This window comes from Hypomesus nipponensis, chromosome 8, assembly GCF_054491055.1.
Source record: "Hypomesus nipponensis isolate SF chromosome 8, ASM5449105v1, whole genome shotgun sequence".
In the NCBI taxonomy this organism is placed as follows: domain Eukaryota; kingdom Metazoa; phylum Chordata; class Actinopteri; order Osmeriformes; family Osmeridae; genus Hypomesus; species Hypomesus nipponensis.
This window is the reverse complement of record NC_140368.1, coordinates 1,220,201-1,244,989: the sequence shown is the minus strand read 5'-3', so window position 1 is coordinate 1,244,989 and position 24,789 is coordinate 1,220,201. Positions and strand designations below refer to the sequence as shown.

The 24,789-nt window shown below is 48.7% G+C and overlaps 3 protein-coding genes across 6 annotated transcripts in view; 1 reads left to right on the top strand and 2 right to left on the bottom strand.

The window, feature by feature from the left end:
- Nucleotides 1-211: 211 nt before the first annotated feature.
- On the top strand, nt 212-24,641 carry ezh2 (enhancer of zeste 2 polycomb repressive complex 2 subunit). 2 transcript variants are annotated; one of them, XR_014766305.1, is made up of 21 exons: nt 212-796; nt 1,902-2,016; nt 2,185-2,313; nt 2,461-2,580; nt 2,915-3,035; nt 3,127-3,345; nt 3,489-3,591; nt 3,903-4,066; nt 4,186-4,283; nt 4,801-5,164; nt 5,254-5,420; nt 5,530-5,624; nt 5,731-5,771; nt 6,060-6,185; nt 6,323-6,501; nt 6,892-6,987; nt 7,081-7,162; nt 7,275-7,355; nt 7,602-7,686; nt 7,774-7,890; nt 24,628-24,641. XR_014766305.1 is itself a non-coding variant. In XM_084703000.1 (20 exons), exons 2-20 carry the CDS (start codon nt 1,909-1,911, stop codon nt 7,832-7,834), a joined length of 2,439 nt encoding a protein of 812 aa, XP_084559126.1. In that variant the 5' UTR covers nt 213-796; nt 1,902-1,908; the 3' UTR covers nt 7,835-9,714. The 2 variants fall into 2 exon arrangements, 1 of the variants encoding a protein (XP_084559126.1); XM_084703000.1 differs by lacking the exon at nt 24,628-24,641 and having other exon boundaries at nt 213-796; nt 7,774-9,714.
- cul1b (cullin 1b) lies at nt 10,083-23,077 on the bottom strand. The gene is made up of 22 exons (XM_084703001.1): nt 22,921-23,077; nt 18,857-19,251; nt 18,495-18,663; nt 18,079-18,246; nt 17,928-17,978; nt 17,710-17,800; nt 16,930-17,093; nt 16,618-16,780; nt 15,454-15,584; nt 15,258-15,365; nt 15,066-15,172; nt 14,783-14,831; nt 14,568-14,699; nt 14,331-14,448; nt 13,702-13,778; nt 13,501-13,619; nt 12,653-12,758; nt 12,465-12,512; nt 12,200-12,282; nt 12,006-12,111; nt 11,693-11,806; nt 10,083-11,180 (listed from the first exon to the last, which is right to left on the bottom strand). The coding sequence occupies exons 2-22, from the start codon at nt 18,994-18,996 to the stop codon at nt 11,100-11,102; spliced, it is 2,325 nt and encodes a 774-aa protein (XP_084559127.1). The 5' UTR covers nt 18,997-19,251; nt 22,921-23,077; the 3' UTR covers nt 10,083-11,099.
- Nucleotides 23,362-24,789, bottom strand: part of LOC146274661 (uncharacterized) — a 34,845-nt gene continuing 33,417 nt past the window's right edge. For all 3 annotated transcript variants that reach the window (XM_084702995.1, XM_084702997.1, XM_084702996.1), the window contains exon 41: nt 23,362-24,524. In XM_084702995.1, coding sequence (XP_084559121.1) covers nt 24,326-24,524 — 199 coding nt within the window. In that variant the 3' untranslated portion in view covers nt 23,362-24,325. The remainder of the gene's footprint in view (nt 24,525-24,789) is intronic.

Here is a 24,789-nt window from a genome sequence, read left to right as displayed (position 1 = left end):
TCTGTTTGTTGTCAAGACGTCATACACCATTACCATCATACATAGGTATATGCGGATTTTAAGGACAGCGTTGCCAAGTACAAAAGTCGTTAACAAGACGCAATATGTTTACATTCAAACGTTACTTATTATAATAACGTGACCCAATAAAACGTTTGGATTAGAAATGTATTTATAAATCTACGTGTAGCCATCTAGAGTTGGTGTCATTACCAAAAATCAAAACATGTAGGATTTTTGTCGTTGAAACGTAGAGAACAAAGAAGTTCTCCACATGTTCCCCGTTCCTGGCCCCCTGTTCGGCACTCGCGCGTATTGGTTAGCTTTAGCTTACAATTGGACCTATTGCATAACAGCACAGTGAGACGTCTGAGTATAGGCGTCGGTGATTGGTTCATGTGTTTGGCGCTCGTTGAATCTGCGGTAGTCAGAGTAGGCGGCGAGTGAAGGGGAAGAGATGTTTGAATAGTTGTTGAGGCGGAAAGATTGAACATAAAACCAGCACTGATAATCAGTCAAATTTGATGCGTTTATTTCAGTTGGCCGTATCTAACTGTCACATAATTTATGTATTAAGGCGTGGTAAAAAAAAGAAGCGCCAGGCTTTGTGTACCAAGCAGAAAACCAGCCGGTGTTCGGAGAGCTGACAGTGGCCGCGCGAGGTGAATCGTTAGCCCCTCACCGGGAAAGCTAGCCAGCCGTAGTAACCCCGAAAACACGGACAATTTTGTGCGTCAACGGTTGTCCGTTTGAATTGAAGTCAATTCGTTGAATGAGCATTGACGTCTCCCCACAGGTATGAAACGCTGTCAAATGCACTGTTGTTTGTGTTTCTGAATGACGGAGAAATAGCGTAAGACTGAGCTTGTTTCCTTGGCTTTAGCTTGCATGCTAAAAGGCTAGCTAGTTCAGTTGGGCTCGTGTTGGATTCTAAATGATGATGATTTAGGTCTATTTGTAAAGTTACCGGCAGCAAAAAAACATCCAGATAGCTAGTACACTTATTAAATCAACTTGTTAACATGTGCAACACGACAGGACATCGCTTCTATTTTTCTTTGTTTAGTAAATTACACTTCAAGCTCAGCGATGAATAATGTCACAAAGCTTTATCCGGCATCGATGGCTAGCCAGCTAGTCTAGCTAGCATGTGTGACGTGATGTCAAGACGAGCCACTAAACTCCCGGTTTCCGCATTGATATCAATCTTGCCAAATATACATTTTTTTTTATCTGGGCATTTTTCACAATAATTCTGTCCAGACAGTCTTGTTAAATACTCATAAGAACAGCAACACAAATCAATAATTTTATCTATAAACACAAAAGTTAGTGCTTAGTTAGCGAGTTGGCTAGATATCCTACACGTCAGTGTCAGTCAAAGTAATCATCTCCAGTAGCTAGCTAGAAATGTGTTCACCCCGACTTGGAAGAACTCGTCTCTTCAGAGGTCTGTGGTCAAATGGGGTCGCAATTCAGCCACCCGCCACTGGTACTATAATCACATTCACTTAGTTCTAAATCTTAAGGGATGAGATGCGAACTTAACTCCACTAAGGCAGCAAGTGCAATTTAAAAGCAACAAGTAAAGCTTCCGATGCAGAGAACAAGACAAGAAAACACGTTCACGCGCATGCAATCCTGGTGTCTTATCTAAGCACAGCACAGAAGAGTGTTTTCTTCTTCCCTAGATTAGATGTCTATGTCTTGGTTGTATGTAAAAGCACATGCTGAATTGCATGATGAGTGTCAAATGACGATATGTCCTTGGGCAAGGCACTTCACCCTACTTGCCTCGGGGAAATGTCCCTGTACTTATTGTAGGTCGCTCTGGATAAGAGCGTCTGCTAAAATGACTAAATGTAAATGAGTCTGTAAGCAGCCGTGTGTGTGCGCTCCAGGCTGATCATGGTGCTAACAGGGAAGAAGGGGCCAGCGTGCTGGAAGAAGAGGGTGAAGTCTGAGTACATGAGGCTACGACAGCTCAAACGCTTCAGACGAGCTGATGAGGTCAAGGTACGCTCACACACACACACGTCTGTATTAATGTGTGCAACATTTCACACCTTGATACAGACTCACTCATGTCTCACACCTCCACAGAAACTCACTCATGACTCATGTCTCAAATACTGTCCCTCATCCACACACACACACACTCATCCACACTCCGTTCTCTTCCAGAGCATGTTCAACTCCAACCGTCAGAAGATTCTGGAACGGACAGACATTCTGAACCAGGAGTGGAGGACTCGACGCATCCAGCCTGTTCACATCATGACCTCAGTGAGCTCTCTGCGGGGGGCCAGAGAGGTGAGTGTGCTTTACACACACACACACACACACACACACACTCTCACACAGACACACACACTCACTCACAAGTGTGTGTGTGTGTGTGTGTGTGTGTGTGTGTGTGCACGTGTGACGTCCTGCCCGCTGTGTCCTGGGTGGGAGCAGTGTATGGTGGACAGCAGCTTCTCAGAGTTCCCCAAGCAGGTGATCCCTCTGAAGACCCTCAACGCTGTGGCCTCCGTCCCCGTCATGTACTCCTGGTCGCCCCTGCAGCAGAACTTCATGGTACACACACACACTCACCTACACACACACACACACTGCTATCTTTTGAAGCAAGTTCTAAATATCTGTTCCCCCACTGTAACTCTCCTCCACTGTCGCCACCACCTCTCACCCCTTCCTCCTCTCATCTATCCATCCCTTCCTCCTCCCTCCCCTCCTCTCCTCGCCCTGCCCCTCCTCAACCTGCCTCTCCTCTCCTCACCCTGCCTCTCCTCTCCTCACCCTGCCCCTCCTCTCCTCACCCTGCCCCTCCTCTCCTCACCCTGCCCCTGCCCTCCTCCCCTGCCCCTTCCCCTCTCCTCACCCTGCCTCTCTCCCCCTCCCTCCCCCCCAGGTAGAGGATGAGACAGTGCTCCACAACATCCCCTACATGGGCGACGAGGTTCTGGACCAGGATGGAACCTTCATTGAGGAACTCATCAAGAACTACGACGGCAAGGTCCATGGGGACAGGGGTGAGACATGGACACACACATATACACACAAACCTAATCCTGTGTAAGACTGTGTTTACCTGGATTCAGTTTATTGTGTGTGTGGTTGCAGAGTGCGGCTTCATCAATGATGAGATCTTCGTGGAGCTGGTGAGTGCCCTCACCCAGTACAGCGACAACGAGGAAGAAGAGGAGGAGGAGGAGGAGCAGGATTATAAACTGGAGAAGGTGGAGGCGTGCCAGACCAAGGAGCACCCAGAGGACCCCCCCAAAGAGACCCCCAACGAGGCCCTCGCAGACCCCCCCACAGACCCCCTCAACAGCACAGAGAGTAAGAAACTAATGATTCTGATTTCTGAACAGTTTAGAGACGTTAGGTAGTTTACGGTAATATCTAGTCTTTCTTGATGACCCCATTTTTAGTGTGTAACCTTTGTGTGTGTGTGTGTGTGTGTGTGTGTGTTTATTTTTCAGGCAGAAGCAGTGAGGACTCGAAGAAGTTTCCCTCTGATAAGATCTTTGAAGCCATCTCCTCCATGTTCCCTGACAAGGGCTCTACAGAGGAGCTCAAAGAGAAGTGAGTGAGTGTGTGTGTTTGTGTGTGTGTGTAACTTATGTGTGTGTGTGTGTGTGTGTAACTTGTGTGTGTGTGTGTGTATGTGTGTGTGAGAGTGTAAATGGACTGCATTTATATAGCGTGTTTTCTACCTTATTGAGCCTCTCATTTTGTGATTCATACTCACACTCACACATACAGACGGAGGCGGAGCTGCCATGCAAGGTGCAGGCCTGCCCATCTGGAGCAGCTGTGTGTTTGTGTGTATAACCGGTGTGTGTAATCTGTGTGTAACCTGTGTGTAACCTGTGTGTGTGTGTGTGTGCGTGCAGGTACAAAGAGCTGACGGAGCAGCAGCAGCCGGGCGCTCTGCCTCCAGAGTGCACCCCCAACATCGACGGCCCTCACGCCCGCTCCGTTCAGAGGGAGCAGAGCCTCCACTCCTTCCACACGCTGTTCTGCAGACGCTGCTTCAAATACGACTGCTTCCTGCACCGTGAGGACACACACACTTACACACACGTTGATTTCCCCTTGTGGGCTACTCAAGTTTATGAAAACTGAAAATGTAATACAGGAACCAAAGTGTAAGACCCCCTCCTCCCCTCCTCGTAGCGTTCCACGCCACCCCCAACACCTACAAGCGTAAGAACATGGAGAACCAGGTGGACAGCAAGCCCTGCGGCCTGCACTGCTACATGTATCTGGTCCAGGTGGGTACCACAACCAGCTCCTATCACCTCAACTGGAACCAGACGGGACCACAACCCTGGTAGGAGGGTGATGGGGTCACTAAACAGGCTGGTAGGATGGTATTGGTCACCAGTGAACAGGCTGGTAGGATGGTATTGGTCATCAGTAAACAGGCTGGTAGGATGGTATTGGTCATCAGTAAACAGGCTGGTAGGATGGTATTGGTCATCAGTAAACAGGCTGGTAGGATGGTATTGGTCACCAGTGAACAGGCTGGTAGGATGGTATTGGTCATCAGTAAACAGGCTGGTAGGATGGTATTGGTCATCAGTAAACAGGCTGGTAGGATGGTATTGGTCACCAGTGAACAGGCTGGTAGGATGGTATTGGTCATCAGTGAACAGGCTGGTAGGATGGTATTGGTCATCAGTGAACAGGCTGGTAGGATGGTATTGGTCATCAGTGAACAGGCTGGTAGGATGGTATTGGTCATCAGTGTTCATCACGTCCGTGTGACTGTGATGCTGGTGTGTCCAGGAGTACCCAGAGGGAGGGGCGGCCGACCAGGGGAAGACTCCCTCCAAACGCACCACCGTCCGTCGCCGGGGACGACAGCCCAACAGCCGGCCCAGCACCCCCACCGTTGCCTCGGAAACCAAAGACATGGATAGTGACAACGATAAGGATGACGACCTTGACAACGATAAGGAGGACGACCTTGACAACGATAAGGAGGACGACCTTGACAACGATAAAGATGACGACCATGACAACGATAAGGATGACGACCTTGACAACGATAAAGATGACGACCATGACAACGATAAGGATGACGACCTTGACAACGATAAGGATGACGACCTTGACAACGATAAGAAGGACGAGACCACCAGCAGTTCAGGTATGCACACACACACACCTATGCAGCTATATGTACACACACACACATGAAGATGATCTTGACTAACAGTGTGTGTGTGTGTGCTCCAGAGGGGACGTGGCGGTGCCAGACGGCGGTGCAGCTGCAGCTGATGTGTGAGGCTGAGGCTGTGGACTGGAGCGGGGCCGAGGCTTCTCTCTTCAGAGTGCTCATAGGAACCTACTACAGCAACTACTGTGCCATCGCACGCCTCATAGGCACCAAGACCTGCAGACAGGTGTGTGTGTGTTAGGGTTAGAATTACAGTAAGGGTTAGGGTTGGAAAACACAATTTTGAATGGTCGAAAACCTACCAGAATAGCAATACAAACCTGTGTGTGTGTCAGGTGTATGAGTTCAGGGTGAAGGAGTCCAGCATCATCGCTCGTGCCCCGGCAGAGGACGAGGACACGCCCCCTCGCAAGAAGAGGAAGAGACACAGGTACGAAGCTCCGCCCATGACAACACAGCCCTGCCTACTCCACCCATGTGTTCACTAACCAGCTACTGATGATGATGATGATGATGATGGTCATGTTATTGTTTAGGCTGTGGGCCACGCACTGCAGGAAGATCCAGCTAAAAAAAGGTAGGTGTTGGTGAAAAGCTCTACAGTATCAGAGCATGGATATGTAGATGTATAGGTATGTAGATGTGTAAGTATATAGATGTGTAAGTATATAGATGTATGCTTTAGAAGCAGTGATGTGTATAGATCAATGCATGGATATGTAGATGTATAGATATCCATGTATCAATATACATAGGTTCATATTATCTTCCTTGTTTGAAATCTAATCTGACATCCTGAAGAGAAGCACATGCGCTTTTCCGGTTGCCTTCGTCTGAGCCTTGTGACTCCTCCCCCCCCTTTCAGATGGCTCCTCCAATCACGTGTACAACTACCAGCCATGTGACCACCCCAGGCAGCCATGTGACTCCTCCTGCCCATGTGTCACCGCCCAGAACTTCTGCGAGAAATTCTGCCAGTGTAGCTCTGAGTGTACGAACACACACACGCACACACACACACACACACACTCAATATGCTGTGTAGTAGAACACACTGAAACACACAGACCATGAATGTCAAACTTTCACACACACACTCTAACCTGTGATGGATGTGTGTGTGCGCAGGCCAGAACCGGTTCCCTGGCTGCAGGTGTAAGGCTCAGTGTAACACCAAGCAGTGCCCCTGCTACCTGGCAGTGAGGGAGTGTGACCCTGACCTGTGTCTCACCTGCGGGGCGGCCGAGCACTGGGGCAGCAAGAACCTCTCCTGCAAGAACTGCTCCATCCAGAGAGGAGCCAAGAAGGTGGAGCACACACACACACACACACACACACACACAGGCTGCACACACACACACACACAGGCTGCACACACACACACACACGCACAGGCTGCACACACACACACACACGCACAGGCTGCACACACACACACACACGCACAGGCTGCACACACTCACACACACACACACGCACAGGCTGCACACACTCTCACACACACGCACAGGCTGCAGACACTCACACACACACACTCACACAGGCTGCACACACTCACACACACACACACACACACACACAGGCTGCACACACACACACACACACACACAGGCTGCACACACAGGCTGCACACACTCACAGTAAAACATCATGGAGTTCCTTTCTCTGAGAATCACGTGTGTGTGTGTGTTCCTCAGCACCTGCTGCTAGCTCCATCTGATGTGGCAGGCTGGGGCATCTTCATCAAGGAGCCCGTCCACAAGAACGAGTTCATCTCTGAGTACTGTGGAGAGGTACGATGTGTGTGTGTGTGTGTTTGTGTATAGCACCTGTGTGTGTGTGTAGGATCTGCGTGACGTGTGTGTGACGTGTGTGTGTGTGTGTAGATCATCTCCCAGGATGAGGCTGACCGCAGAGGGAAGGTCTACGACAAATACATGTGCAGCTTTCTGTTCAACCTCAACAACGGTAACCCCCACACACACACAGATGTCATACACACACGTGTCACACACACTCTCTTCCATATGGAGGAGCTGGTGTATCTGGATCAGTAGACATGACTCCTTCCCTCCTGCAGACTTCGTGGTGGACGCCACCAGGAAGGGAAACAAGATTCGCTTCGCCAACCATTCCGTCAACCCCAACTGCTATGCAAAAGGTGAGCGGGGGTCAGAGGTCAGGTTATAGGGTCAGAGGTCAGGTTATAGGGTCAGAGGTCAGGTTATAGGGTCAGAGGTCAGGTTATAGGGTCAGAGGTCAGGTTATAGGGTCAGAGGTCAGGTTATAGGGTCAGATCTGGGTGGTGATACGGAAGCTTATGACACCTGGTCAACTGCTGCTGTTCTAATGCTCCTCCCTCCTCCCCCCTCCTCCCCCCTCCTCCTCCTCCCTCCTCCCACCTCAGTGATGATGGTGAATGGGGACCACAGGATTGGGATCTTTGCTAAGAGGGCCATCCAGACTGGAGAGGAGCTGTTCTTTGACTACAGGTCAGTCACATGGTCATATTATGGGGTTACTGCGGTGACGGGCGGGCATCGCAGTGGTTGCTGTAGTAACCCCAACCCTCTCCTCAGGTACAGCCAGGCTGACGCCCTGAAGTACGTGGGGATCGAGAGAGAGATGGAGCTGGCCTGATCGGCTCCCAGCCCTGTCTGGGTCAACACATCAGCCTTACACACACACACACACACGCTCCCTCTCTTAGTCACACGCACACACACTCGCGCGCGCGCACACACACGCTCTGTCCACTCGTCAGGAAACCCAGGTGACAGACCGTGGGTGCAGCTGCAGGAATCCTTCAGGAGTTTTTGATCTTCGTCTTTGTCACTGTTCTTTTCTACCAGGCCTTGCTTTGACCCGCCTCTTTCTAGCTCTTTGATCGTTGTTCAGTTGTTGTTTTTCTATCAACAAATCTTCCTCTTCTCTGGAACCTGGGACTGGATGTTACTCTGGTCTCCAGCCTTCCTCTGGTGCTCACAACAGAAACACAATAAACACCCCAGACCACTAGTTTGGTGCTACTTTTATACACGGTGAATGAATCACTGAGTCAATCTGGAAAGTGAATCACTGAGTTGGTCTGGTGAATGAATCACCTGCTGTCTGGTCGAAACTCGTTATTCAGAACCTTTTAGGAACAAACATTCCATCCTTACAGGATATCTGTGTGTGTGTGTGTGTGTGTGTGTGTGTGTGTGTGTGTGAGAGAGTGTGTGTGTGTCTGTAAAAATTGTATGACGAACCAGATTGTGAGCCCCCCCCCTCCTGATCGTCTTGGTTACGTTGTTCACACGCTGCAACCACCAGGTGACCCACGGCAGTCACTACAGTAATGACTGCCTAGAATGGTGTGTAACGGTCACCATGACGACCTGTTCCTGCTGTGTGGTGATGAACTAAATGTTCCGGTCCTGTCACCAGCACCTAAACTGTCTCCGTGACAACCAAAATCATTGTAACTCTTTTAGATTATTGTATTATTTCCCTTCTCCTTATTGTAAGCTTTTGTTGTTGTAAGATAATCGGATGTATCTGGACCCTGTCTTCTGCTGTGCCTTGAATCTTCCTCAGAACGTCGACTAGTACACTTGATTAGAGCCTTTCACCACTGTCCAAAGCCCACTGTTGATCCCAGATGTTTCCTGCATGATCAGTAGAAGCAGGCGTGAGCAGGACAGCCCAGAGTGCTGGAGCCTGTGGAGCCTCCCCTGTGGGTGCCTCCGTGAACTCTCACAACTCCCCTCCTTCCTGTTTGTCTTCAGACACTACGATGCTGCTGGAGGTCGGCATAGTGAGGATGACGGAAGGAAGGATGTGTGAGAGGATTGAGACAGGCCCCAAGCTGAATGAGAGTAGTCATGAAAGGAGACACTTGGAGCACGTCCCAAGTTACTTATGGAGGGGGGGGGGGGGGGGGAGAGAGAGAACATTTAAAAAGTCAAATCTCTTGAATAGTTGATGTTGCTGTTTGTGGGACCTGGTGAAGCCTGGTCCTGGTTTAATTGGTGCTTATGGAAACTCACTTGCTGATGAAACGTCTGACTGACTTGAAGCAATAATACCAGCCTTGAATCAAACAAGACACAGCTTTCCATGTCTAATTGTTTTTTGTACCAGGAATTTATTATGGGCCTAAAGAGCAGGCTGATGTCCAGAGGAGGCTGACGGGTCCTCCGCGGTCTGGGGTCCTCTGGGGTCCTCTGGGGTCCTCTGGGGTCGTCTGGGGTCCTCTGCGGTCTGGGGTCCTCTGCGGTCTGGGGTCCTCCGCGGTCCTGGACATCTGGCGGACCCTAGACGGTCCCTTCTGACTGGTGAGGGGCTCAGCCCTGGGGCGTTAAGGTGTACATTTCTGTTCTGGCTCGTAAACGGGACCCTCTCCCCTGGGGCGTTAGTCGTATATGAGACCCTCTCCCCTCCTCGTCTGACAGGGCTCCCTCTCCTGATTGCCACGGTGCTAAAATGTTTACAGGGAATACTGTCAAAGTGATGCAGAATAAAATATTGGAAAATTGGTCAGTTGTGTGTGTGTGTGTGTGTTCTATTAAACCTAGGCATGCAAACTCCTCACCTTTAGGTTAAATTCACCTTTTTGAAGCCAAAATGAGTAGAGTGAAGTGAGGTTAGATCATCTAGTAGAAACTATCTGAACATTTATATTAACTGATATCAGTTAAATGAATTATCAATTGGTTTGAGGGAGATTTGAATCAGGGATACCGTGTTAGGCAGTTGACCCGATGGTACACATGCTTACCCACTGAGCCACAGAGGGTTCCTGCAAAGTTACTTTCTACAAGACGGTCTAATTGCCCTTATGACACCACTAAGAGCTACAGAAGAACAGAGAAGCTGGCAGGAGAGAAAGAATTGGAGGCAGGTATAAAGAAACCTTTAACTTTTAATTCATCACACATTTAGAAAATGAACCACACTATACAAATGGTTTAAACCATGTAACCACGCCCCTAGCGTGTCTAGCCACGCCCCCAGGCACTTGTGTAGAAGAGTTGCATGAAACCCCTGGATGACGCAGCCCCTCCCAGTCGGGTTAGCGTGAGCACATCATCACATGCACATGCCACTTGGTTCTCATTGGGTATAGATAGTACTCATGTGGTACTTGAAAAGTTCTCATTTTATTTCCCCAAAACATAATTTTGACAAAGTACAAGGTGCTCGTTTTTTTTCTTCATCCTATTAAGACAACAGTTCTGTCCTGTGAAGTCAATTCTAAAATGGCCGACATTGCGTTTCTTCCCCGCTGCTTGAACGTTTCCGTTCTGTTTCCTCTATGTCTGATCTACACAAGTACCTGGGGCTCCTTGGAGAGCCAAGCGTTCGTGAACGTTTCGACAAGTCTTTCAGAACGCCGTCCGAAAGCGTAGCTTCACTCACAAACATACATATATTACAGGGACGCCCCTCCTCCCATCCCAGTGAGTTCTCCATAGGCTGTACTAGCTGTCAATCATTCAGCAGGCGGGCAGCCCTGTGACCCCTGACGCAGGTAGCCAAAAGCATGCAGTAACCTTAGATGCAGCTCCATTCTGATTGGTTGTAGGCGTACTCTTGAATTCCCCTCTATGCAAGGGGTTTATAAGTCTGTAGTTATATTTACATGTGAAACTAAGAGCGTGTGAGAGAGGTAATAGACCATGGGATCATTGTTTTGTCCCGAAGGGGAGATCAGGTATTGAGGTCACCTCAAGTTCACCATCTCTCTGTCGAGGTGTGTATTCCCATCTCACACACCCACACTTTCTCTCTCTCCGACGCCGATGATGTGTCCATCATTCAGGGGACGCACACTTTATTACTCAGAGACATCAAAAATAAAAAAATTCCAAAAGAAAAACAAAAGTTAAGGGTAAAAGATGTGAGTTGTGTCCAGGCGTGTTCAGGCCAGGTAGCTGTATGTGTCCTTCTCTCCGTCCACGCGCTCCAGATACTCCTTCTCTATCAGGATGTCGATGCATTTCTGACAGAAACACAGAAGAAGAGGCCAAGGGATTATCCTCTAGGAGTCCAGAGGGATTGTGTGTTGCATGAGAGCTATATACAGGTGTCTATATTAGGTGCTGTCCATCGATACAAATATTTAATCGCGATTAATCGCATTAATGGCATAGTTAACTTGTGATTAATGGCACATTTGTATCTATTCTAAATGTCCCTTGAATTGATTTTGTCCCATTATTTTTTCAAATTTGAATGCTCAGATCAACATGGAAAAGTGGATCGGATTGCTTAGTGCAAACATTGCAATCGCCTGGCTTTGACGAGGGGGCGGAGAATTCGCATCAGCTGTGTGCATCTTATTGGCATCCATTTCGGTGTCTCGCGCTCGCCATCCACTCAAAACGTAACGTTAGCCTCCTACTCTTTAGCCGGCTCGCAAGCCCAAACAAGGGTTTTTACACAGTTAAAATGGGTTTGCGTTAACACTGCGCGTTTAACAGACAGCACTAATATATATATGTGTGTGTGTACCTTGATAACAGGGACTCTGGGTTTAAAGCGAGAGGAGAGCTGGTTGAGGACCTCTGCCAGGAGCTGCTGGTGCTTCAGAACCTTCCGCATCTTCATGATCCTCACGATGGCTGCCTACGCACGCGCACACACACACACACACACACACGCACGCACGCACGCACACACACAGGGTGGGGTCAGGACACAATACTAAACACGTAGCATCAAGAATACTCACATCTCAAATCTCACTGACCGACTCACCTCACACACACACACACACACTCTCACTTTCTCTCTCTCACACACACACACACACACACTCTCTCACCTGTATGAGCAGCTTGCGGTCCTCCTCAATGTTCTTGTGGGTGGTCTCCTGCTCCTGCTTCTGCTCTGTCTTCATGGGAACGTTGATGTTCACACGCAGCTTCTTACTGCACGCACACACACACACACACACAGGGTTATAGGGGGAGAGAGAGAGACACACAGCAGAAAGAGAGGAAGAGAGAGAGAGCTCACTTCTTGTATCCCAGGAAGAGTTTGATCAGGGTGTCAGGTTTGAACTCCACTTCATCTACATTGGCTGTGTCATCCTCCAGGACCTGACAGACAGACAGACAGGTCTTCAGCATGACAGACAGACAGGTCTTCAGCATGACAGACAGACAGGTCTTCAGCATGACAGACAGACAGGTCTTCAGCATGACAGACAGACAGGTCTTCAGCATGACAGACAGACATGACTCTACACTTCCCTCTAGTGGGGGATGGGGGTATTACTCACCAGCAGTTTGGATTTCAACAGGATCTGTAGAACCTGAACCAGAATGTCCTGCAAGGAAACACAGTTCATGTCTGGTCGTCATGACTACAGAACAGCTCCTTGGATGCCCCAATATTTAGTTTAATACAAGCTTTCTATAAAAAGTCAATGAATAAAGGACTGGATGTGTGTGAGGGTGAGCTCCTCACAGTCTTGATGTGTGTGCTGTCCGTGAGCTGCTGGACTGTGTACAGATCCTCAGTGTTGAACTGCAGCAGCAGAGCCATCTGGAAGGTTGAGGCCTGCAGGGTGTACCTGCCACACACACACACACACACACACACACACACACACAATGAGAAACATCGTTGACAACTACAGGACTGAGGAGAAAAGATGAAAAAAATACTCATCCTTCACTCAAGTAGAAGTACAGACACATGTTTAAAAAAAAAACTCTGGTAAAAGTTGAAGTACTAACTACACTTTTTTATTCAAGTTAAAGTAAATAAGTATGGACATATACTTTAGTAAAAATAAGCTTTAAGTAAAAGATTGTCAGAAAAATGAGTACTGATACCTGGCTGGACTTGTTAGTTTCCTCCAGGATCACTATGACTCTTATTGAGTGACTTGTTGCTATTGTAGGTTAGATATAACGAAGTTAAGTCTTGTACTTGCTGTGTAATATTTTACTGTTGATTGTTCTTCTACAGGTACAGTCCTGCACTTTTGTGGTTCATGTTGTTTTAATTTGTAACTTGTATAACTACATGCTCTTATGGGTCTTCCCTTTTGGCACTTGTTTAGCTTTTTCACAATGTATGCTTCATGTTTTTGGCTACTTGCAATGTTTGGGACTATCTCGTTGTTATGATCAGTGACCTATGCTCTTTTGTAAAGCTCTCTCTTGGAAGTCGCTTTGGATAAAAGTGTTTGCTAAATGAATAAATGTAAATGTGATACCAGAAAAATCTTGAATCTCTGCAACAGGACAGAGAGCAGGAGAGAGAGCAAGAGAGAGGACAGAGAGGAGAGAGGACAGAGAGAGAGGTACCTGTTCTTGAAGCAGTTGGTGACCAGCTCTCCTTTGGACAGGTGGTAGAGCCAGGTGAGCTTGCGTCCGCTGTGTCTGCTGGCGTAGAAGGCTGTGAACCTCTGGTGGCTCCGCTCCAGCTGGGGGAGGGCAGCAGGTGAGAGACGTGTACGACTGAAGGAGGTGTGTTGAGGCTGTGATGGTGTCAGCAGGCTGTCTCACCTCAGACGGCAGGGCAAACGTGCAGGACTGCTGGAACGGCCACGATCCGGAACTCAACACCTGGATACTGAAGTCCACTGGTAACACACACACACACACACATCTATGATCAATACGCTGACTCTGCTGAACCTCCTTTATTATCTTGTTGCTATTGGTTGTGGCACAGTAGCTTGATTGGAAGGCTTTTCTTTCTGGGTGAAATGCTGGCTCGCTAACTAGCAGCAAGGCAATACAATGTGGATATTTTATTTTCAGTAGAGATGCAGTGATTTTCCTCTACATGTTAATGAGTGAACCTGTTAACTGATAATCTGTACACGTGCAGTTATACTGAACTGTAGTAAGGCTCTAGCCATGCGCTTGATAACAGCAAATCCCTCCAGCCAATCAGAATCAGTATAAACACCCATCATTCCAGTCCAGGGGTTGAGAGTTGGTCAGGTGTGTGTGGTTCTTACAGTCCAAAGGTTCAGAGTTGGTCAGGTGTGTGTGGTTCTTACAGTCCAAAGGTTCAGAGTTGGTCAGGTGTGTGTGGTTCTTACAGTCCAAAGGTTCAGAGTTGGTCAGGTGTGTGTGGTTCTTACAGTCCAAAGGTTCAGAGTTGGTCAGGTGTGTGTGGTTCTTACAGTCCAAAGGTTCAGAGTTGGTCAGGTGCTTCTTGAACTGCTCGTTCAGGTCCTTGCTCACGCCGATGTCCTGGAACATCCGCTGCAGCTTGGAGGTGTACTCAAAACCACACGCTTGCTGAGGACGAGGTGGGGGGAGGGGGTGGGAATCTTCAGGTATGGTTTATCATCCTTTACATTTGAAGAACCTATTCAGAGGATATGTAGGTGACGTTGTGTGTGTGTGTGTGTCCAGACCTTGAGCTTGGAGATCATGCTGGCCTCGGCATCGTCGCTGGCGCTGTTCTGATGCACGAGGCGCTTGGCCAGCATCTTGGCGTAGAACTTCTGGAACACGTCCTTGTCCTCGATGTACTTGAACACAACCATCTGACACACACAGCCAGACTGTCACCTCCGGTCTGTCTGTCTGTGTGTGTGTGTCTGTCTGTGTCTGTGTGCGTGTGTCTTACCACTTGGTTGAGTGTGTCCTCTAGTTCTGCCTCTTCAGGGTTCTTAGAGCTGGAGGAGAGAACACACCTTCAGTTTCACACAGTGGCTTGTCTCTCATACACTCACTCACTCAAAGCATTTGCTAACTTTCTCTCTCTCTCTGTCTCTCTCTGTCTCTCTCTGTCTCTCTCTGTCTCTCTCTCTCTGTCTCTCTGTCTCTCTCTCTCTCTCTGTCTCTCTCTGTCTCTCTCTGTCTCTTTCTGTCTCTCTCTGTCTCTCTCTCTCTCTGTCTCACACACACACCTCTTCTTGAGCAGTGAGTCACAGTATCTGGCCAGCAGCTCGGGTGACTTGCTGGAGGATTGTGCCATCTTGGTGACAGCGTTGTTGTTGATGAAGCGACCACATGCCTGGGGTGACAACAAGATGTCAGAAACACACACACACACACACACACCATCTCCACAAGGCAGGAAGCAGAGGAGAAGGCCCTACCTTATCGAGCGCGGCCACAAAGCCGGCGTCGTTGTTGAAGGCAGACATGACGAGGGCGTTGTACTTCTTATGGACGTCCAGCGTAGTCTGAACGTACACCTTGGGGTCCTGAGGAGACAGGAGGGGGGTCAGGGTCACCACAACGCTGAGCACCAGACAGGAGGGCTCAGGGGTCAGGGTGCGTGTGTGGACCTACATTGAGCGCAGCCTCCCCACACTTCTCGATGGCGGCCAGGCCCTGGTTGTGGATGTGAGTTTCCAGAAGCTTCTTCAGCTCTCCCAGTCCGTCTGTGATCCTGGACACCAGGTTGTACATCCGGCCCAGATCTGACACAGGACAGGGGGTGAACACACACACACCATAACACACACACACACCATAACACACACACCACCATAACACACACACACACCATAACACACACACACACCATAACACACACACCATAACACACACACCATAACACACACACACACCATAACACACACACACACCATAACACACACACACACCATAACACACACACCATAACACACACACACACACACCATAACACACACACCATAACACACACACACACACCATAACACACACACCATAACACACACACCATAACACACACCATAACACACACACACACACACCATAACACACACACCATAACACACACACACACCATAACACACACACACACCATAACACACACACACACCATAACACACACACACACCATAACACACACACACACCATAACACACACACCATAACACACACACACACACACCATAACACACACACACACACCATAACACACACACACACACACCATAACACACACACACACACACACCATAACACACACACACACACACCATAACACACACACACACACACACACACACACCATAACACACACACACACACACCATAACACACACACACACCATAACACACACACACACCATAACACACACACACCATAACACACACACACCATAACACACACACACACCATAACACACACACACCATAACACACACACACACCATAACACACACACACACACACACCATAACACACACACACACCATAACACACACACACACCATAACACACACACACACCATAACACACACACACAGACCATAACACACACACACACCATAACACACACACACACCATAACACACACACACACCGTAGCATACGGTTACACACACCCACTGTGACGTACAGATGCACATAAATATACACACACACACACAGGAAAACAGACACACGTCCAGGCAAACAGACAGGTAAACTGATACACACACACACCAACACATTGTGTATATACACACACAGTCAGACACCCACCCTCGTTCTTGTCTGCGTCCAGCAGGTTCTGGAACTCTGTGTGGAACACCTCCAGGTGCTTCTCTATGAGGACCTGCTCACACTTCCTGGCCAGCTCATCCTGGGTGCTCTCATGCAGGTACACCTGCACGCGCCTCTGCTCCTCCAGGAGACGGGCCTCCGCCTGCACGCACACACACACACACACACAGTATCACACACACACACAGTCAGTATCACAGTCAGTACCACACACACACACCCTGTCAACACAATACCTCTGAAAGCACCATGCACAACTGGTTAGTTTGAATTCAGTCTCCCCCTCCCCACCTTCTTCATGTACTCGGTGACGGGGTTCTGCTGCAGGAACTCAGTGCTCTCTCTGGTGTAGAAGCGCTCTGTGTCTGTGAGGAACTGGCACTCAAAGAACTCCTTATACACAGACAGGGTGGGGCCGCGCGCAAACGAGTCCTCCTCATTCAGACCCAGCTCCACTGGAGAGAGAGGACACAGTCAGTCTCACACACACACGGTCAGTCAGTCTCACACACACACGGTCAGTCAGTCTCACACACACACGGTCGGTCAGTCAGTCAGTCAGTCAGTCTCACACACACGGTCAGTCAGTCTCACACACACACACGGTCAGTCAGTCAGTCTCACACACACACACGGTCAGTCAGTCAGTCAGTCAGTCTCACACACACACACGGTCAGTCAGTCTCACACACACGGTTAGTCAGTCTCACACACACGGTCAGTCAGTCAGTCTCACACACACACACACGGTCAGTCAGTCTCACACACACAGTCAGTCAGTCTCACACACACACGGTCAGTCAGTCTCACACACACGGTCAGTCAGTCAGTCAGTCTCACACACACGGTCAGTCAGTCTCACACACACGGTCAGTCAGTCTCACACACACGGTCAGTCAGTCAGTCAGTCTCACACACACGGTCAGTCAGTCTCACACACACGGTCAGTCAGTCTCACACACACGGTCAGTCAGTCTCACACACACGGTCAGTCAGTCAGTCAGTCTCACACACACGGTCAGTCAGTCTCACACACACGGTCAGTCAGTCTCAGTCAGACTCTCTGTGTACCGTAGGACTGCACCACTCCACTGATGAGTCTGGTGTTGATTGTCTCTCCATTCCTCTCCTTCTCTATCAGCTTCAGCACCGCGTTCGTTACCTGGGAGACGGAGAGGGGATGGGGGGAGAGGATCAGACACTGGGCTGGAGCTGCTTCATGGAGGCAGAGAGAGAGAGAGGGGGGGGGAGAGGAGAGAGCAGAAAGAGAGAGAGAGGGGAGGTCTCACCTGTTTGTTGAGAGGTCTGAATAAACTCTCTCTCCAGGTCACCAGAGCCAGCTAGGAGAGAAAGAGAGATGGTTATGGTACATCCACACACACACACACACACACATACAGTATGTTATCACACCCACAACCACCCACCCCCCCCCCTCACCGAGTAGATCTCGTAGATGCCCTTGCGGCCCTCGTCACACTCGCGGCGGACCCAGTGGCGGTTGAGGTAGGCACAGATGCCGTTCAGCACCTTGCTGGAGAAGCGGTAATCCTCCCACTTCTGGGTGTAGAACTTCAGAACACCTTCATCCATCAGGTCCTCTCCCTCCTGGGGGGGGGGGGGGGGTGGGGGGAGAGATGAGGGGAAGAGATGAGGGGGAGAGATGAGGGCGAAGGGAGCATTAATGCTGAGATGAAAGAGAAGAGATGTTCTGCATTTCTCTATCTCTGCCTGGGCTGGGTTCAGGATTCTGCATTTTGAGTTCTAAGCCCAGGGTTCTAAGCCCAGGGTTCTAAGCCCAGGGTTCTAAGCCCAGGGTTCTAAGCCCAGGGTTCTAAGCCTCCTCGCAGCCACACCTTGAGCCGGCAGGTCAGATAGTTCTTCAGGAAGTCCTTGAGCCTCTTGTAGAGCTCCAGACCCACAAACTGGGCCCCCCCAGGGGTGGTGCTCTTCTTGGAGGGCTTGGGGGGGGCCGTGGGCCCCCGGCTGGCCTGGTGCACGCTGGTGCAGTAGTTATACACATGTCTGGGGAAGGGGGGGGGGGTCAAGGAGCACAAGCAAGAGAGGGGGGGGAGGGGCTGTAATCGTTAACACACACATACACCAATATACATCTTCACATATCTACACACTGAGATGACACAAACACACATCACTGCCGCGCGTGTGAACACCTTCCTCGCGCGTGTGCGTGCTAGCTTGCTAGCGTGTGGGATACGTGTAGAGCTCCATGTAGCGTGACTTGGCCATGTTCTGCCTGGTGTACACCTGCTGGATCCCTGCACGCAGGTCGTCCCAGATCTGGTCCAGCCCAATCTGACGCAGCCCGTGAGAACTCTGGCTCCTGTTGGACGACATCCTGCTCTGGCTCCTCCTCTCCTCCTCCTCCTCCTCCTCTCCTCCTCGGCTGCTGCCCTCCTGGCCTGCCCTGGCGCACTCTCCTGTCTCCGACCAGCCTCACTCCCTCTCATCCATGGGTGGGGGGCAGAAAGATGGGAGTCTGGAGGGAGGGGGGGGTTAAAACAGACTGCAGTTCTCCTCCGCAGGCCTGGGGGCGCTGTCTGGAGATCCTCCTCCTCCTCTCAGCCACGCAGCTACACCTTCCCAGCACACCTGGAGACAGATAGGGAGATGAAAGTGCTGCATGACCTGTATGAGGTTATAAACAAGCTCCAGGGTTTAGACTGGTCCTGCCTGTATAAGGTTATAACCAGGCTCCAGGGTTTAGACTGGTCCTGCCTGTATAAGGTTATAACCAGGCTCCAGGGTTTAGACTGGTCCTGCCTGTATGAGGTTATAACCAGGCTCCAGGGTTTAGACTGGTCCTGCCTGTATGAGGTTATAACCAGGCTCCAGACTGGTCTTGCCAGCATCTCCCATCGCTTTGGAACCAGACGTCAGTGTGCTAATGAGAGATTAGTCCACTTTACTGGACGCACTGGTCTGTTAGGGGCAGGAGACACTGTCAGAATGAGACACACACACACACACCTGTATGAGGACACACACACACCACTATGAGGACACACACACACACCACTATGAGGACACACACACACACCACTATGAGGACACACACACACACCTGTATGAGGACACACACACACCACTATGAGGACACACACACACACCTGTATGAGGACACACACACACCTGTATGAGGACACACACACACCTCTATGAGGACACACACACACACACCTGTATGAGGACACACACACACCTGTATGAGGACACTCACACACCTCTATGAGGACACACACACACACCTGTATGAGGACACACACACACACCTGTATGAGGACACACCAGCCTGAGCATCAGTTGGTAGCGACAACCATCATGTGTTCAGTGAAACATCCCTTCAGATGTAATTTCATCCAGCAGGAAACCAACACACAGTCAACAGCATCCTTGCTCTCCTGGCGGGCTGATGCCTATATTTAGCAGGGAGAGCCTAGCCTGTCATTACGACTAGAGGCTGAAGGCTGTGTGTGTGTGTGTGTGTGTGTGTGTTAACTTCCTGCCACTGTTGACAAGCACATCTAAACAGCAGCAGCAGCAGCCGTCAGCAGGAAGCTCCACAGAGCGCCCTAAGAGAAGACCACACAGGCTGCTGATCCAGCCCAGGTGGAGTTAGAGCTGGCCGGGGGTCAGGGATCCCCTCACAACCAGAGAACCCTCCCCAGCACAACTAGAGAACCACACTTCCCCCTTCCACAACAGAACCTGATAAGCCCCTCCCCCTCCCCAGCAGGGACCAATGGCACGCCGCCTGTGAGCTCACTGCCGGTTTCCATGGCAACCACAAGCAGACAACGCCTCTGTGCCATTGGCAGACCAGAGAGCCCCCCCCCCCCCTGGAAATCAACACAGGAAGAACAACCTTCTTCCTGGTCAGAGTCCCAATTACATCAGCCGACCTTCAGAACAGACCTGGGTTCAGATCACTCAGGTTACTGACTTTTAGAGGTGTGGCTGAAGGCTGATCTGAGATGAGATGTACCTGCTGTCCTGGTGAGGGAGGGGAATGGCTGATTTCCAAACAGTTTGTTGTGAAATAGGAGGCTGTGAACGACAACAAGTGTCACATAGCCACCGGGTCGGCTCGTGGCCAAGTCCACGACCTGTTCCTCCTTCTAGGAGGAAGCCTGGGTCAGTTCAACAAACAACATCTGTGCACATAATGTCTCCAAAACACCCAGGCTACTAAAGAACAGGATGTAAGCCACAACACACACTGGCAGAGTGCTTCTCATCTCATCTGGACATATCTGTTGCTTAGCTCCACAGTCTGAGGCTCTCTTAAGCGTGAGTGTGTGTGTGTGCATACAGTGAGTGGTCAGAGAGAGAGCAAAACAATGCTTGTGGGGGGGGGGGGGGGGGGGGGGACTCAGCTTGTTAAATCTGATTACCCCGGTCAACCTGGCTCCTGGCGAGACTAAGTGACCTCATACCCTACATTTCCCATTCACACACGTAAACACACACACACGTAAACACACACACAGTGGCTTTCACCTCACCAATCATTCTTGATTACCATGGATTAGCCTACTTACTTTGATCAGTTATATGTAACACCAAAACAGTAAATCCTTTAGGTAGTGATCACAACCTATTTTCTAGACCCAGTGGTTTCTGATTCTGAAACCACCAAACTGTTTCTCAAACTTCTATTCTGAATAATTCTCTTGGCTTCTGGGTATGTTGCGTGTGAGGAAAAACGCCCAGATAATTTCTTAAGCGAGTATGTACCTCCGGTTGTGTAGAGAGCATCGCACAAGGACATTTTTTTAGCGTAAGCAGCTTCTAATTCTGCTCTCTCAGCGATGCTTTCAACATCCCAGCGACGCGCACACGCATCACCTCGCGAAAGATCGTCACAGCCTTCAGCTTCATTCAGCACGTCTGCCTGTCACATCGAACAGGCCTAGCTAGTCCTGGTAAACTCAGGCGACAGGAAGGAAGGTCGTTTAACAAACAGTTCACATCTAACGTGTGGACAAGATGATCTCCACAGGCTGAATTTAACTAATCACTGACGCAGATATACTACCGCTGAAACCGAGGCGAAGTCCTCGCAGGAAGTTAGTGTTGAAGCAAGTGTTCTGGACTGCAGGAGGACGCAGTTTCATATCATCCTGTACTGTACGTCGCTTTGGATGAAACCGTCTGTTAAATAAACACTTTCTAAGTGTTGAGTGGATCTCAGTGCCAATGCAGACCCGCAGATAGTGGTGAAATGACATTATAACGATAGCTAAATATCACCACATTTTCTGAAGCATCTCTGCAGTATATATGTAGCCTAGTCATATGTGCATGCATTCCCGTAATGTATGCTAGTTTGTTGGTTCTCTCTATGCCAGATCATTTGATTTCAACCTTAAAACAGTTTGTTTTCCCCCTTTATTTTCATTTCACAACATTGAGGAATGGTTAACCAGCCAGTAGCTAAGAGTAGTGGTAATTAGCAAAATGTTTATGACAAGAATATCCCTCGCTGGCTAACTCTTTTGTAACTACAGTTCGCTAGCTAACAGAGCATGATCTGGTATGATCGTCCTTTGTAAACGAGTTGTTTATTTAGAAAATGGGGGGACGGGGGGGAACACGACGATTATACAGTTAACTATATAACTAGCTCTATATTGTTTTTAAGTCAGCGAGCTAAGTTAGCTGCTGGATGTCTGTCGCTAGCTAGAATCTGGCGCACCTACGACATTAGAAGACAAGGCTACGACTTCAGTCCAGATACTTGCTTTTAACGTTGCTACTGTACTGTAACTAATACCAAATTAAAACTGTCTATAAAGTTGTGTTAAAAAAATACCCATTTCTGGCAAAGAGCCTTGCCAAGCAGAAACTACGAAAAAGCACAGGGTTAAGGTTTCTAGTTAATTAGCTAGCTAGTTACTGTAGCTAGCACAGCTGGACAAGATAAGCATCGTATCTCTAGGTAATAATGATCTCCACCAAATCCGATACCTAAGCTACGGACCTGAAGATGTTAGCTAAACCATAGCTACTGTGACGATAGCTAGCTAGCTAACCTAGTAGCGTAGAGCTCAGTTGTGGGTGTAAAATGGCAGCTCACCCAATGAGTCAGGAAAACATCCAGCTAGCCCAGCTAGCGTGTTAGCCAGCTACCTAGCTACCTGGCTAACAAGCCAAGCAATGAGAGACTGCGAGGTCGGCGTTAAGAGCGTAACATATCATGCTACACACAATTTTTGCCGCCTTGATCTAATATCAACGCACCAGAAGATTGATTCTTACCAGTTCATGTCATCAATTTCCTTGTATTCCAAATATCGTAGGAGGCTCACAGCTAAATAGTGGATACGTGGCTGATTGGCTTGCTTTCGGTTTTTGACGGATTGGATTGTAGCTGCTAGCTGACCTGCGTCGTCAATCCTACTGTTCCGTTTTTCCAAGATCCGGCTAGCTAGCTGGCTAGTCTGTGAAAAAAAAAAAAAAAAAAAGTAGACTGTGACTACAAATATGGTTGTACTGTAGGGCGACTACAAAAACGTAATAAGTAGCCTGAATTACACCCCTGCATTCTTGTGTTTCCATACTCTGTAATTGATTGTATTTCTGCCTTTGTGCAAAAAAAAACAAAACACAAAAGTAGCCTAAATGTCAAAAACATTACAAACCAATAATTGTTTTGCCCAAATGTATTTAATGTCTTAATTTAAAGAAACGGACACAGTATGAAAAAGGAAACATTTTATTTATTCAGTCAATCATATTTTATAACGCATAAACTCACGTTTTCTAAAATTCTGTTGTATCACGGTAGGGCTGTGAATTTTTGTTTAGATTCATTGCCTATGTTTATTTAAAATCTGTTAATGGAGACTTTCATGCAGTCATTTTTTCTGTTCTGTAACTTTTCAACATCAATAAAAAGCAATAAAAAAGATTGCTAAGGAGAAGACTCAGAAGAGTGAAACAGTCACATGACAAACAACTATAAATTACATACTTTAACTTTTAATCATTTGATTCATCACTTTATGTGCGGTCACGGTATAAATAAAACATTGAACTTAAATTAAATAGCTATTGAAAGAAACTGGCTAAACGAAAAAGATATCGTTGTACAAAAAGCTAACAAAAAAGGATGTGAAATGTAAATATCAAAATTTAAATACAGTGCATCAAAAATTATTCTGGTGGCAATACTGGTTTCCATAGTTGTAACTGAGAACGAGATGTTGAGGTGTGGTGCTGGACCTCAGTTAACTGAGTAAAGGTATGTTTGGATTTGGATGAACAAATTTGAACAAATTGTAAACAAAACCAAAGGCAAAAGTAAACCTGTTAACTACGGGGCGACCATATGTCATGTTTGACCCTGCTACGGGATAGGCTGTGGGATGCCCAGATATCCCCCACTCAGGCCCTTCTCAGTCCAATAAATTACAAGATTTAGTTTGTAACATTATCTCCAGGTAATGTACATATAGACACCTTTGCCAAGTGCTGAAGGTGAGAAGAGGATGAAAAGACCGATCCGGATCAATCTGGAACGGTCTATCACGGTGTTTATCGGTCTTTGGCGGTGTTTGGCGGTCTTCAGCGGTGTTTGGCGGTCTTTGGCGGTGTTTGGCGGTCTTTGGCGGTCTTCAGCGGTGTTTGGCGGTCTTTGGCGGTGTTTGGCGGTCTTTGGCGGTCACATTTTGTACACCTCGAGACAGAGGACGATGAAGGAGTTGGAACAGCTGCGTGTCTCCTGACCCAGCAGGCGCTCGCTGAGGAGGTCAGATGACAGGCCAGCGACGGACATGTCGTCCGCGCGCCACGCCTCACAGCTCCGGTCCTGAACATGCTGTCCCGCTCTCGTGGAGCCATGCCACACGCTCTTACTGGGCCTGCACACACACACACACTTTTACTGGGCCTGCACACACACACACACTTTTACTGGGCCTGCACGGACACACTCTGTTTAAGGGCCTTGTGTAACAAACACACACACACGCTCCCTGGCTCATGGCCAGACTATCGTTTAATAGGCTTTCTCAGAGACACATTTGCTTGAACTATTTCTCTGCTATTGTTTTCATACCAGAGACTTCAGAGACTACCAGGAGCCTCAAGTCTGTGGTGTTAAAGACTGTCTGTTCAGGTGCAGGT